At 31.5% G+C, this 13,596-nt stretch overlaps 1 protein-coding gene across 1 annotated transcript in view; it reads right to left on the bottom strand.

Annotated features, from left to right (window-relative positions):
* The window catches only part of Cals (calsyntenin 1), a 72,654-nt gene that overhangs the window by 12,417 nt on the left and 46,641 nt on the right, over positions 1-13,596 (bottom strand). The window contains exons 7-11 of the mRNA XM_074136591.1: positions 10,479-10,754; positions 10,261-10,388; positions 7,868-8,045; positions 7,594-7,767; positions 7,373-7,505 (exon numbers count right to left, since the gene is read on the bottom strand). Coding sequence (XP_073992692.1) covers positions 7,373-7,505; positions 7,594-7,767; positions 7,868-8,045; positions 10,261-10,388; positions 10,479-10,754 — 889 coding nt within the window. The remainder of the gene's footprint in view (positions 1-7,372; positions 7,506-7,593; positions 7,768-7,867; positions 8,046-10,260; positions 10,389-10,478; positions 10,755-13,596) is intronic.

The following is a 13,596-nucleotide window of genomic DNA, read 5'->3' as shown; positions in this document are numbered from 1 at the left end:
GGGGCAAACTCCCCTCCTTATGAGGCACGGCATCGAGACTTTTAAAGTGCAAATCTGTACAAAATTTCGATTCGAATGACACTTCATTCATGAAAATCGGTTCACGTGTCGATAATTTGCAACGATCGCTATACTTCCCCTTAACAAGTGTAAGAGCTGATCGCCGCTTTAATGTTACGTAGGGGAGCCCTAACCCTATCATCCTACCAAATTTTATCAAAATCGGGCCAAGATTTACAGAGTAATTAGTAATAATAATTTTGGAGGGGGCCTTACATAAAGGGGGCTATCTCCCTCCCATTCGATGTACAGGGTCGAGACCCCCAAAAGGCACATCTACATAAAATTCCGAATCGAACGATACCTCATTCATGAAAATCGGTTCGCGCGTTTAGGCGCTACGTTGTTTACAAAAAAGGTAACAAGAAGAAGAAGAAGATTTTTTGAAATAGTCGTTTTTGCTCATTTTTAGCAACTTTTTTCTCGAAACCTATTAGATCTGGGTTGTTGCAAAAAAATTACAGTTATAAAGGAGGGTTTCCCCTTTATTTTAAAGAAAATTTGGGAATTTTATCTTCTATAGAAAAAGGGAAAAAAATTGTCAAATTTATGTGTTTTTCAATGTTACGCTTTTTCGTGCAGTTTTTGACGATCAACCCTTATACAACTGTCCTACCGGACAGTTTTAATATCATGCTACTAACTTAAAAAAAAACATATATTTTCTATTTTAATTTTTCCTAACATTACACTTGATACAAAAATATAGACCCCCTCAGAGACACGTATTTCAGTAAAAAACGCACATTCGTGAAGCGTCTAGTTTAGAAGGACAAAAAAGCAAAATCAAGCAATTTTCTCTTACCTAGCATCTCATAATAACACTGATTTAATTAAAACAGTAATAAATCTATGGAAAAATTTTAATATTTGGATAAGATACGCAATAGATAAACACAGAAAAGTAATTATCCGACGAGATAAATTCAGAACATTCAGAGATGGAACTTGTTCATGGCTCGCTTATTTTTCTAAGTTCTATAATTACCTGTAAATAGCTAAAATGTTTTTTGCTGAACAAGCTAATAGAGCGTAAACTAGCTCAAAAACAACTCATACCAGATAAAAATAATAAACAAAAAATAAAAGTAACAAAAATGAGATTATGGGCCTATTTTAGTCACAAATAAAATTAAACTTGACAGTTAAGGCTAAAAAAATAAGAAGAAAATCAAATAAATAGTACAAGAGAGAGGTAGGGAAAAAACCCTTCTCTCTTGACTTTAGAACCTAGATGTTACCTTCCTCTCTCGGAACGTTGTAGAAAAGGTGAGTGGCTTAATGTTCTTGCACAGTAACCCTATCAACCATTAAGCGCTTACCTTAATGGATGTGTGATGGCTAGGGTGCTCTACGGCTTTCGATGGTAGATTTTCCTCATGAGATTGTATAGGAAAAAAAAAGGGTCATGTGAACATTTTAAAATGGGCTTCTCTCTTCTCTATTTTGGTTTAATTATTTTGTTATTGGCAAATTGCTAGTGATTATTTATTTCTCGTATAAGAGATTGCTAGTTTGATGAATCAATAATTCCGTGCAGAATTTTGAACTCGAACCAGACGTCTTTATTTTTTTGCCTATTATCCTCATTTACTAACTGCTTTCTTTATTTATGTAACGGCAATAATTCAAAGATTTTCTTACTAGGGTTGCATTGAAGTAATTGCAATCTGTCGAACTTAAATTTTTCATATTCATCTGTAAATTTTCAATTAAATATTCAAAGAGAATCACTCTCTGTAATGCAGCTATTTCAAAAAACATACTTAGTTATTCTTATTTCACAAATTATTTCATTTAAAAATGAGTATGAATATAACTTTATATGAAGGTAGGGAAAAAAAAGAATTATTCCCTTATCTGCAAGCTTGTGATAAATTCATGGAATACAAATAGGAGGTAGTAGCTGTATGGAGTTAAATCTCATGAATTCTACAGATTTGGAACACGATTTGAATTGCAAATTAGTAGCATTTGTTACCTGCAAGTGGCATGACTCCCGATTTCAATTAATTCCATAAGATAAAAGGAATTCGTTGAGAATAATGTGTTTACATTTTACTATTCCATTTATTTTCCTTTGCTAAGGTTATTGAAAATTGAAAAGAGAGTGAAAGAAATAGTTTCAGTAAGATGGCATTTCTGATTGACCAAATTAGACCAGTTCTTTATTGTGACTTTCTATGATTTTTTACAGTTCTTCAACCAAATTGGAAACTCAAAATCGAAATTGTAAACAAAACAAAACAAAATCCTGTCAAGGGATAATAAGAAAACAGCGACGAACATCCAGAAATTTTTTGCAAACTGTATAACTGTGCTTTGCAGGTTTTCAATACAATGAATTAAAAATCAATATAAACTGAGTGCTATGGGTGCGTTCCACTTGGCGACCACAACGACCAAAACATACTTTCAGGCGTTCCACTTGGCGACCGCGGTCGTTGTGGTCGTGGCGAAAACGTCACTAATGACGTCACTATTTTCGCTCACACAACGACCACAACGCCCCACCTTAATAGCTGGGTCGAAGTGGGCGTTCAGAGTTGGCGCAATTTTTAAAACAAAATATGGCGACCGAAAAAATTATCTCATGTAAATGAAAGTTTTATTTCATGTAAATAATAGAATGTGTTTCTCGAAAGTCTACAAAAAAAAAAATAAATAAATAATTACTTATCCCTTTACATACTAAATCACTGAGTAACACAAAATCATTTACCTGAAATAACTTTTAAATTCTTCATCTGAATAAAGATCAATTACTCTGATAGCTAATAATACGTGGCCTAAGTTTTCGCTTTTTATCATTGCGATTTTGTAAAATTACATTCCACTCTAATCGGAACTAGATAAAGAACTTTCTAAAGCATTATTAATAAATATCCAACTGTTGCCACAAAAGACTTAATTTTATTTAAACGTAAATTTTATAAATACTCCACTAAAATGTAATATAAAAAATTGAATTATATATATTCTTTTAATATAAGTCTACTTTATCAATAATTAATAAAGTTTATTATAACTGCTTATAAATGGGGTTTAAATTAAAAAATAACCTCTTCAAGCTTCTAACTTATTTTCGAGGCCGCCATATGTAATGTTTACATGAACGGTTAAAACGCCCACAGTCCGTTCCACTTGGGTTTTCGATCGCAACGCCCACAAGCAAGTGGAACGGGCAAAATCGCGGTCGTGGTCGTGGTCGTTGTGGTCGCCAAGTGGAACGCACCCTATAAGTAAACTTAATATAGGTTATATAAATAATATATGTACATTATTTATTTATGTATTTTTTTAAATAATGACGTGCATAAAAACTAGAATTTAATAATAGAAAATAGTAATTATTCGTTAAGGCAAAATGATCCCATTTTTAAACCTTGTATTGTAAACAAATATATTCTATTCAAATGGTCCTTATTTTCAATACATAGAAATTTATTAAGAGCATCTCCGTTGGCAAACTCTGATAGATGGTGGCGCCTAATTGGTTGATAAATGGGACATTCTATTAACAGTTGTTTATTGGCCTATGGGTTAGTTCTTTGGATTAATGAATCTAATAATATCTCACTAGATACGTAGATACGTCTCATTAATTTGAAACATTTTTTTGGGAGGGAAATTTGGTTAAATGCAAGTTATTGGGTAATGCAAATTAAAAATGCCATTAATGCACCACTTCGCTATTATGAATAATGTTAGTTTTCGCAATTTTTTGAAAAAAAGGACTATAACCATAATTTTCTAATCTTTGTTTTCAACAATATTCGAGGGTTTTTTTTCCTAAAACGGTACTAAGGTACCACTTGTAAAATTCATTATGAGCTCAGAAAAAAATGGTTTTATAAATAATACCTGACTTAAATTGAAGCATTAGATGAAAAAATTAAAAATGGTTGGCTTTAGTTAACTAATTGTGATGTTAGGCATTAAACATCGTGACTATTAACTAATTCAATTTTGGCTCCTAAAGTAAGACTTTGTAAGTAATATGTGTATATAATTAATAAAAAAAACTGGTTCTCTTCTAATTTGTTTCTTTTTTTGCATTATTTGCTTTTATTTTATTTTTGATTTTTGCGACTATTGGGGGAAAAAAATAATATTATTTAAATAAAAACATGTTTCCACCAATTGGCCACCCACGGACGATTTATGAACTTTTGTATATGATTTGAACAAAGATATTCTATTCTATTCTGGTATCATGAATAGAGGAACTCTTCTTAAGTCTTCATAAAATCATAATTTTCTGTATAAAAAAAAAAGATGGAAAAAACATCGTTGGTGAATAATACACGATAAATATTTCAGAAAACTGAAAAGATTAAAGTTATACTTAAAAAGAAATTTGAGTGTGTTTAACCTCAAATTTTTGGGATAAATTTAATCAGATTCGCACAGCATATCGAACTGGCATTTTAATTCCTTCCAATAACTTCCCCAAAATACATAAAAAAAGCTTAAAATAGTTTCAAACAAAAGTAATACACGTTTAGGTCGGTAAAACCAAACTGAAGTTCAATTAAAATCGTTGAAGCTATTAATAAGAAAAACGCAACAACTGAGAAATCGCTTCTGTAAAGTTGTACTTACAAACTGATAGATTCTGACTGAAACCTTGATGGAATCAACAAAAAATTTTCGAAGGCATAAAGAACGTAAAAAATAAATCTTCCAATGATAAGAATTCAGCTTTATGAGTTAGCAGGATATTCCTTCAATAAAAAGCCCAGCTCCCAAAAATTGATCTATCAATAATGGCTCGCATATAAACGCCTTCTATGAGATAAAACATTACCAGAGAGAAGGAGAGAAGGAACTCCAACTGCTAAGACAATAAGCTGGCAAGAAGTCAACTTATGTCGTTGAACTAGGGTGAGGGAAGCATATCAAATCCAGAAAAGGGAATATAAAATTTGACAGCCAGGTAATTCAATGATTTTGGTTTATTCAAACCACAAACCTTTATAACTTTCAATATGTTTTGGTAGGCCTTTAGGTTTTAAAAAGAGATAAATTTTTATAGTTATAAATAAATACAAAAAATTATTGAATTGCCGTATAAAATAAAAATACTATAAATAATACATCACCATAAAAACTAGATAAATACTAAATGATAACTGTAGTCAGAGCTTTGTCTAGTCTGCCGTATTTCCCATAATTATCCAGTTAATCTGGAACAGCATCGGAATTCATACGAAGATCCGTTAGAGAAAAATTAGGTGCTGCTACACCTTAAGTTTTTAAGTAAACTAAAATATTATCTTTTTTTTCTTAAATTGTCCTATTTCATCAAAATTAAGTGTCGTTTTATCAATATCTACCAGGCTCAGGTACTATTCTTAGTTAGATGACCTATTGAAATTGACGTACATGTGACTCTATATTAGATTCATTTCGTATTTTTCCCACATTATACCATTAGCAGGTAATGGTGTGAACAATCAGTTCTGTAGTTGTTGGATTTTATTGGGGAGCTTTCCTTAAAGTTACAAATGTAACGTGGATAACTATCCAGTCTTTCTTTTGAAAGATCTTATAAATAAATTGTTAAAACCAAATCTGGTCAGTATGCTGTTTCCGCTATTTGCTTTGTTTTGGTTTTTCATAAATGAAGTAAATGTATGTATATACCTCAAAACATGAGTTTCTTTAAAAAATAATAATAAACTTTCATTGCTCCTAAGTTGTTGATCTTCGCTTGTTACACTATTTGCCAAAAAGCTCTTACAGCTTTTTTTACGTAATAATTTCTTGAATATTTCGATGATATTCTGTATGTTGCTCATTAAATATTTCGATGATATTCTGTATGTTGCTCATTAAATACGTCTTGACCACAATCGAAAGACCAAATAATTTATATGTAACTAGTGTTCTTTTACTGAAGGTATTTTAGTTTTACTGAATCCATCTGAATGGAAAACAGACTTCCTCATTAAACTAAACAGATTTATTCTTAAGAGGAAAGATGTTCGACAATGGACAAAGGAAGTCTTACTATAAAATATGTTTTATTAGTGCTATAAGTTTAGGGTACCATTGGTGCCCTTCATCAGGTGCTTTTTGGGAGTTGAAGGATTTTTGTGTACGACATAACGAATATATCCTCATATACCTCAAGTACTTTTATAACTTCTGTTTTTCAGAAGCTCCGGATGAAGGGCTCTGGTGGTGAACCGAAACGTAGAGCATCAATAAAAAAAAACTTTAAATGAAGACATTCACTGACAATTGTAGAACATCCTCTTGTAATTGTCCTGACAAATAACGTCTCATAAAAAATTATAAGAATATTATCGTATCGATTATTATGGGTGCGTTCCACTAAGCGCTCACAACGATCAAAATATACCTTCAGCCGTTCCACATGAGACGACCGCGGTCATTGTGATCGTGGCGAAAACGTCACTAATGACGTCATTATTTTCGCTCACGCGAAGCTCACAATGCCCGACCTATAGAGCTGGGTCGAAGTGGGCGTTCAGAAATTTGGCGCAATTTTTAAAACAAAAGATGGCGACCGAAAAAATTATCTCATGTAAATTAAAGTATTATTTCATGTAAATAATTGAATGTGTTTCTCGAAAGACAAAAAAAAAAATGAAAAATTACTTATCCCTTTACTAAACCACTGAATAACACAAAATCATTTACCTGAAATTTTGTAAAATTGCATTCCACTCTTCATCGGAACTAGATGAAGAACTTTCTAAAGCATTATTACGCTGCATTAATAAATATCCAATTGTTGCCACAAAAGACATTTTAATTTTATTTAAACGTAAATTTTATAAATACTCTTTATTATTATTATTATAATTATATATATATTTTTAATATAAGTCAACTTTACCAATAATTAATAACGTTTATTATAACTGCATATAAACGGGGTTAAAATTAAAAAATAACCTCTTCAAGCTTCTGACTTATTTTCGAGGTCGCCATTTGTAATGTTTACATGAACGGTTTAAAACGCCCCATAGTCCATTCCACTTTGAGTTTTCGATTGTAACGTTCGCAAGTGGAACGGGCAAAACCGCGGTCGTGAGCGTGTTCGTTGTAAACGCTTAGTGGAACGCACCCTATATGTATATGTACTTTTTAACGTGCTGTTTGTAAAGAAAGAATACTGCCCGGTGGCCAGTAATGCACTAAATAAAAGATGGTGCATTATTTTTTATTTATTTATTTTTATTTTTAGGCCTCAAAAGGGTCATGTAAATACTCTAGACAGCACAGTCTCCTTACTCACAAGGTGGTGCAACATTAAATGATAAAAAATCTAACTTACATTATAATGGTAGAGAGATGTAAATTTCTTCTGCCCGGGGTCGGGAATTCCCTTGAATTAGTGTATCCAATTTTCTTGATCAGGACTTCTAGATTAGTTTTATTGTCTCCTTCAATGGTCAGTTCAGTTAAATCTATCATGAAAAATTTGCAATAATTATTATTACTTTATGATTTAAGACTAAAAAAATTATTTTTAACATTAAAAGTAACAAAACAAACCGCTGTTAGTTAAAAGTTCCATGCCAGGTTCAAGAAGTTCCATTGGAGGTACATCAAGACTTTCTTTACATTTGTGCAGACAACTCAAAACTGATGGTTTTTCAACTTTATTTAATAATACTGATAAACCAGCAAGATATCCATGAAGATGATGTTTCATTTTCTTCTCAGAACCTTCCAACAAAATGTTAATTAATTTTTCAAACGAAATTTTTGTTTAAAGATTGTTTTTGTACAAAGGAAAAGAATATATAAAAAAACAAAAAATTAGTACCTTGCCAACAAGCACCCACAGTTAGAGTTGTGTTTATTCCTTTAGTTGGATGTAATGGCCAATCATCTATTACTTCAGGATTTTTCTTCTCAGATTTGAATAAAGTACCATCTACATAAAGTTCCACATTGGGAAATTTTACAGAGACGGCGTAGTGATGCCATTCATCATCGCAAACCTGTTGAATAGTTAGAAATTATATACATTTAATTTAAAACTTAAATAAAAAAAGAAATGTTTGCTCATCTTTGAAATATCAACTAATTCGTAAAAAAACACAAAAATGAAAACGAAACGTTTTGAAACGACCTCCTTTGAAACGCTAAACATTGTATGTGATATTTCTGTAAAAGTCATTATCAGATTTAATGTATTTCGTTTGATTTCATAAAGTTAGTTACAGAGGATATCTTCTTCTAGATGTTCCTCCTCGTGAAAATAAAAATAAGTTCGATTAAAGCAAATTTTACCAAATCTCCTCCAGTATTTTCGCAGCTTAGCTTGATAACCTTCTTTGGAGCTGCCAATGTTCGGTAGTGGTAAAACAAAATTCATTTATGCCATTTTCTTTAGTTTGTTTTTATAATTTCGCCCTTCAATTTGAGCTGAACTTGACTTCAATTTACGTGAAAGTAATATAAGGTCCGGGACAAAAAGATAGCCCATCCACATCTTTTCCATTTAAACATTTAAACCATTGATATTATTAAGATTTTTTTCATTCAAAGCTTATTTTGCTGTGGTTTGAACATATTTTCTTCATTAAATGTTGTAAATAATAATAATTTGTACGAATCAATAAATAATACTTGATTTTGGGTGGGACTAAATGATAGCACATTTATTGTTTATTTACAAATAAAAACAAATCCCTTCAATTAAACAAGACTTAGCCAGTTGTGTTTCTACTTTCTTGTCGATAACTATTTATCTTTGTAAAGGGACGTGCAAAAACTTTGAAATTAGAAGAAAAAAATACCATTCTCCTAATGAAAAATCGAGGATTTTGCATTTCGGAGATTTCAAAAAATACTGGTAGGAGTAGAAAAGTGATCTTAAACTTTTTGAAAGCTCCAGAAAGCTATGGGACGGAGAAATCTCCTGGAAGACTGCCTGCCCTAACATCACGGCAAAAACGGGCAATTCTAAGGGTAGCTTCCAACTCTACTTTAACGGCCTGTCCAATTGCCGCAAGAGCTGGTGTAGAAACAAGTTTGAAAAACGTTCAAAAAGTCATTCGCGCAGCTCCTCACATTCAAAGGGCAAAAAATGAAAGGGATACCGCCCCTAAGTACGGCGCATAAAGAAGGAAGGAAGAAGTTTGTCCGTGAGCATATCCAATGAAAATTGAATGAAAAAAAATCATAATAATATCAATGGTTTAAATGTTTAAATGGAAAAGATGTGGATGGGCTATCTTTTTGTCCCGGACCTTAACTTCCTTTCTGAGCAGACCTACTCTTTTAAATTCAATCGGTCTTGATAAACATTTTTGTATCATCTGTGGTTTGCCGAGACGGAGTCTCATGGATTAAGCACGTTGACTGCAAGCTCAGCTTGTGCATGATATCACCTTTTGGCACCAATCTTGCGGAAAAATCATTGATAAAAAGTGACTTGAACCGTAAAAAGATCAAGGCAATCATATTATCCATCTCTTCTTCCACTTGTAAAAAGTATGACCCCGATGGAGGGCTGTAGAAATATTTATAAAAGTGCTAGCCCCCCCCCCTCAGCATAAGCAATATTCTTAGAATTTCTACACCAATATGTGCGAATGGTCTCGGGTAATAATGAAAATATAAAATTAGTAGGTCCTAATTGTTACAAGCTGGTTGAATACAAGAGGATGGCACTACCATACTCCTATCTGTCAACCAGAGAGATTGAGAGGAAATATGCGACTCATTCAGTCACCTGCGCTCCACCATACCTCGATAGGCAAGATATTGTATCGGATGCTAAACAGGTGGAAAATGATAGAGCCATTTCAAAATAATAACTTCCATAAATAATATTTTACCAAAAATATTTGAACGTCCATTTATTTACACCTATAATAACACACATAAACCCCCTGTAACCTCCTTCTCTCAAGCAGCAAGTGAAGTGTCAGATGGAATCATAATTGAAGTCGTATTTCTCTACACCAACTGACTAACCATATCTCTGGTGATGGATGAAAACCCAAAAACATTTAGGGAGATAAAAAAAAAATCGTGCTACGGCTGATAAAATCAGCGATATTATTCAGTAATACGGACCTAATCACTTTTTTATTTTTCCTTTTGAACGGCGCAGCAAAACACTAACTAAATGTTAAGTAAGCATTTTTTTTGTAACTTTTTACGAAACATTTTTAACTAACACTAGCATTCTAGGAGAAAATATACCTGTGGCAATTTCCATCTCCATTCCGCAGGTCGGAATATATTTAAATCTCCTTCTGCAAAATCTCTTCTTAACAGAAGAATTAATCGGCAGTTGCGCACGAACCATGCGTAGTGATGTCGGTTCATTTCTTTAAAAAAAACAAAAAACAATCAAAATAATATTTCAAAAAAAATTAAGATTACATTTGATTTTTCTTTATTTAATTTTGAAAACTTACTGTGATCATCAGCAGAACATAAAATATGTTCCTTGGCATGTCTATCTTGGTCTGCTCGATGTGCATGCTTCAACCAAGTAGCCATGGTAAATGTTGAAGAAAGACCATGGTCCAATACATCATTGGGCACACTGACTGCAGAGTTTACACCATCGAATTCAAATATCTGATCTCCTTCACGACCTTCATCACTAGAAACTGCAGCCGCTGTTTTCGATGAACCCCACGGGCCAGTAACGGCTGGCCCAAGCAATTCAATGCTGTCAGAACTGGCACCTACCAAAAAATAAATTGATAAAATCACATCTGGAAAATGCAATTATTAACAATCTAAACTAGAAATATAAAGAATAAATACTGAGTACCAAAAAAAAATCCTATTTCGTAAAGCGATAATTTCACTGAAATGACTAAAATTTATACTGTTATAACCCGTTAGTATAGGTTACCCATTACTAGAAATACATATGAAGGAACGTACTCAGTCTTCTAGAAAATACTGTTATAAGCCGTTAGTATAGGTTACCCATTACTAGAAATACACATGAAGGAACGTATTCTCTCTTCTATAAAATTCTAACATCATTTAGAAAAGATAAAAGAATTACTAAGTTCAGCCCATCTATCAGACACAAATCTCATTTAAATTGCATTTCATGCCTTTAGCCAAAACATCACAAAGAAAACCAAAATGGGAATTAATTTTTTTTTTTAAGAAATCATCAGTGCCAGTCCAAAATACGTTGTTGAACCATATTTTACATCCTTTCTACAATAGTTTCAGTGTTCATTAATTACTTCGGATTAATTCTAGCAGGAATAGGTTTCCAGTGATTTTTAATTTAACCCATGTCTCCACGCTTTTTACAGACATTGAAAAATATTAAATCAATTCCTCTAATTAATCACTTTTATAAAATAAACGTAAAGATACAAAATAATTAAAACTCGACAATTTTCATTATCGGTTTACTGATAGTATTCATTCTACAAAATCATTTTAACGGCGTAAATATATTTTACAATAAAATTAAATGAGGTCAATAATATGAAAATAAATTCCAATTACCACTTCAAATACAAAATGCACACTTGATCAAATATTAAGTACGTAAATTTTGTTGGTATTATTAATTAAGCCAGAGATTTTATATTTTATAAATTATTTATCTTAATTGATTTTGTTCTCTTAAATGATAAGATTAATATAAAATGGAAGTAAATAAAGGTACAAATAACTAAGAGAAAAACGGATAGAATTAGTTTTATATTCAAACATTTTTACTAAGTGCCTCTTAAACTTAACCAAGTTAAAGTACAATAAGTAAAAGTAAGCAAAATATTATTTTTTCTTCAAGAAAGCCTCAAAATTTTGAAGCAGAAGCTTTTCCCTTAAAATAATAACTTATTATTAAATGTTTGAAATGAGATGATTCTTAAAATGCATTACTGCTAGCATTCACTGTTCACAATTAGTTCTGAAGAAAAGAAGTAATGAGAAGAATGATTATCGCTTTTCACGGATACTATGGATTTCTGAAACGATGTTAAACATTTTTTATTTATATTGGATATTTTAATTACACGAACAAAACATTTACTAAACTTTATTTGGTAATAATTACAATTGAAATAGTGTATCATATTGTAACCTTCTCGCTGTGGAACCCTTTTTTTTTCTTCATAACTCCCTCCTAATTTTAATTTTAGAGTCGAGGTAGATTTTTAGGTAGCCAATTTAATTGTGAAATAATAATAATAAATAAAAATTGAGGAATAAAAATAAAGTGAAAGAAAAATAATAGATTTATTTGAAGAGTGCTTGTGGGAGTTGAGGGAGTTTATTTCAAGGGCTTCCAGTCAGGGATGCACTTATGTAAAACTGCTTAATTCCCTTTCCTTCTTTCTTCTGAAGATTTATTTATATTCTGTATATATACACACATGAATTATATAGAACTATTACTATTGTTGTTAAATGTGGTTTGTACGGCAACTCCAACTTGTTTTCAAGCACTCAAAAATGTTTTAAATCTCTAATGAGTAAAAAGCAATAAAGAGAAATCAAAATGTGTACTACAATCTGTTTCTATTATAGCACCGCCAGAAATAATTATTATGACCTTGATGAGTTAATTTAAAAGTCAATTTGTTTTGTACTATTTAGTTTTATATTTCATTTCAAAGAATTCCTAAGTAAAATCTCCTATGCTAAAAGGGACATTCCAAGATAGGAATTTTATTCACTAAGGTACTGCCAGGTTCCCCCAACCCAATTTAGCATATTATAGTAACATGGATACTCTCTCCATTAGGAGGATAATTAAAGTCAGGGGTGAATCGCTATATCTCAATAAATAAGTATTCAACAAGGAAATCAAGTTATGTTCTCTGTGTAATTTAGAAAACAGAGAAGAAAATGTATTTCACAATTAATTGCCCAATATTAAGAGAGTTTAGGTCCATATAATTTAAGAAAGATTGTTTAAATGAGCTGGAGTTTATGGACTATTTAGATGGCAAGTATTGGAAAAGTTTGGTGAACTATTGTAAAGCGGCATGGGCACATAGATACGAACTGGTGAAGGAATTTAATTATTAAACTGATTTATCTAATGTTAGATGTATCTGTATCACCTAAATATTCCGTAATAAGTTAAATATTAAGTGGCCTTAATTTAAATTATGATTTATTATTTAATTTCGTTTACAGAAGAAAAGAATATTTTGTTATCTGTATTTTATTTTTTGCTTCTGTCTGCGGTGAGATTATTGTGCCTTATTTTTTTTTGTTTCTTTTGTTGTTTCTGTTTATATTTAATTGTTCATTATAATCTTTGATCATGTAAAGGGTAAAAATAAGTAGGGACAACCCTCACTTAAAATGTGTGTTCTCAACTTACACGGTTGTAATTAAATATTAAATAGGTTAATTTTATAGTTACTTCGATTATTCTCTTTTTACTATAATTATAATATTATAGTTACTCGCGCGCGCTCTTGTGTACGAGTAAAACGTACATAATCATTCACACTTAAATAAATAAAGCTAAACTTCCTTGGAAGCTAAACATGGTTCTTGAACCATGAGTATTTGTCTGTTACGAATTAAAAAAAT

Source organism: Rhodnius prolixus, unplaced genomic scaffold (genome assembly GCF_049639745.1).
Source record: "Rhodnius prolixus isolate KJV_2025 unplaced genomic scaffold, Rpr scaffold_5, whole genome shotgun sequence".
NCBI classification, from domain to species: Eukaryota; Metazoa; Arthropoda; class Insecta; order Hemiptera; family Reduviidae; genus Rhodnius; species Rhodnius prolixus.
Note: the sequence above shows the minus strand (reverse complement) of the source record. Positions and strands in the feature narration are given on the sequence as shown.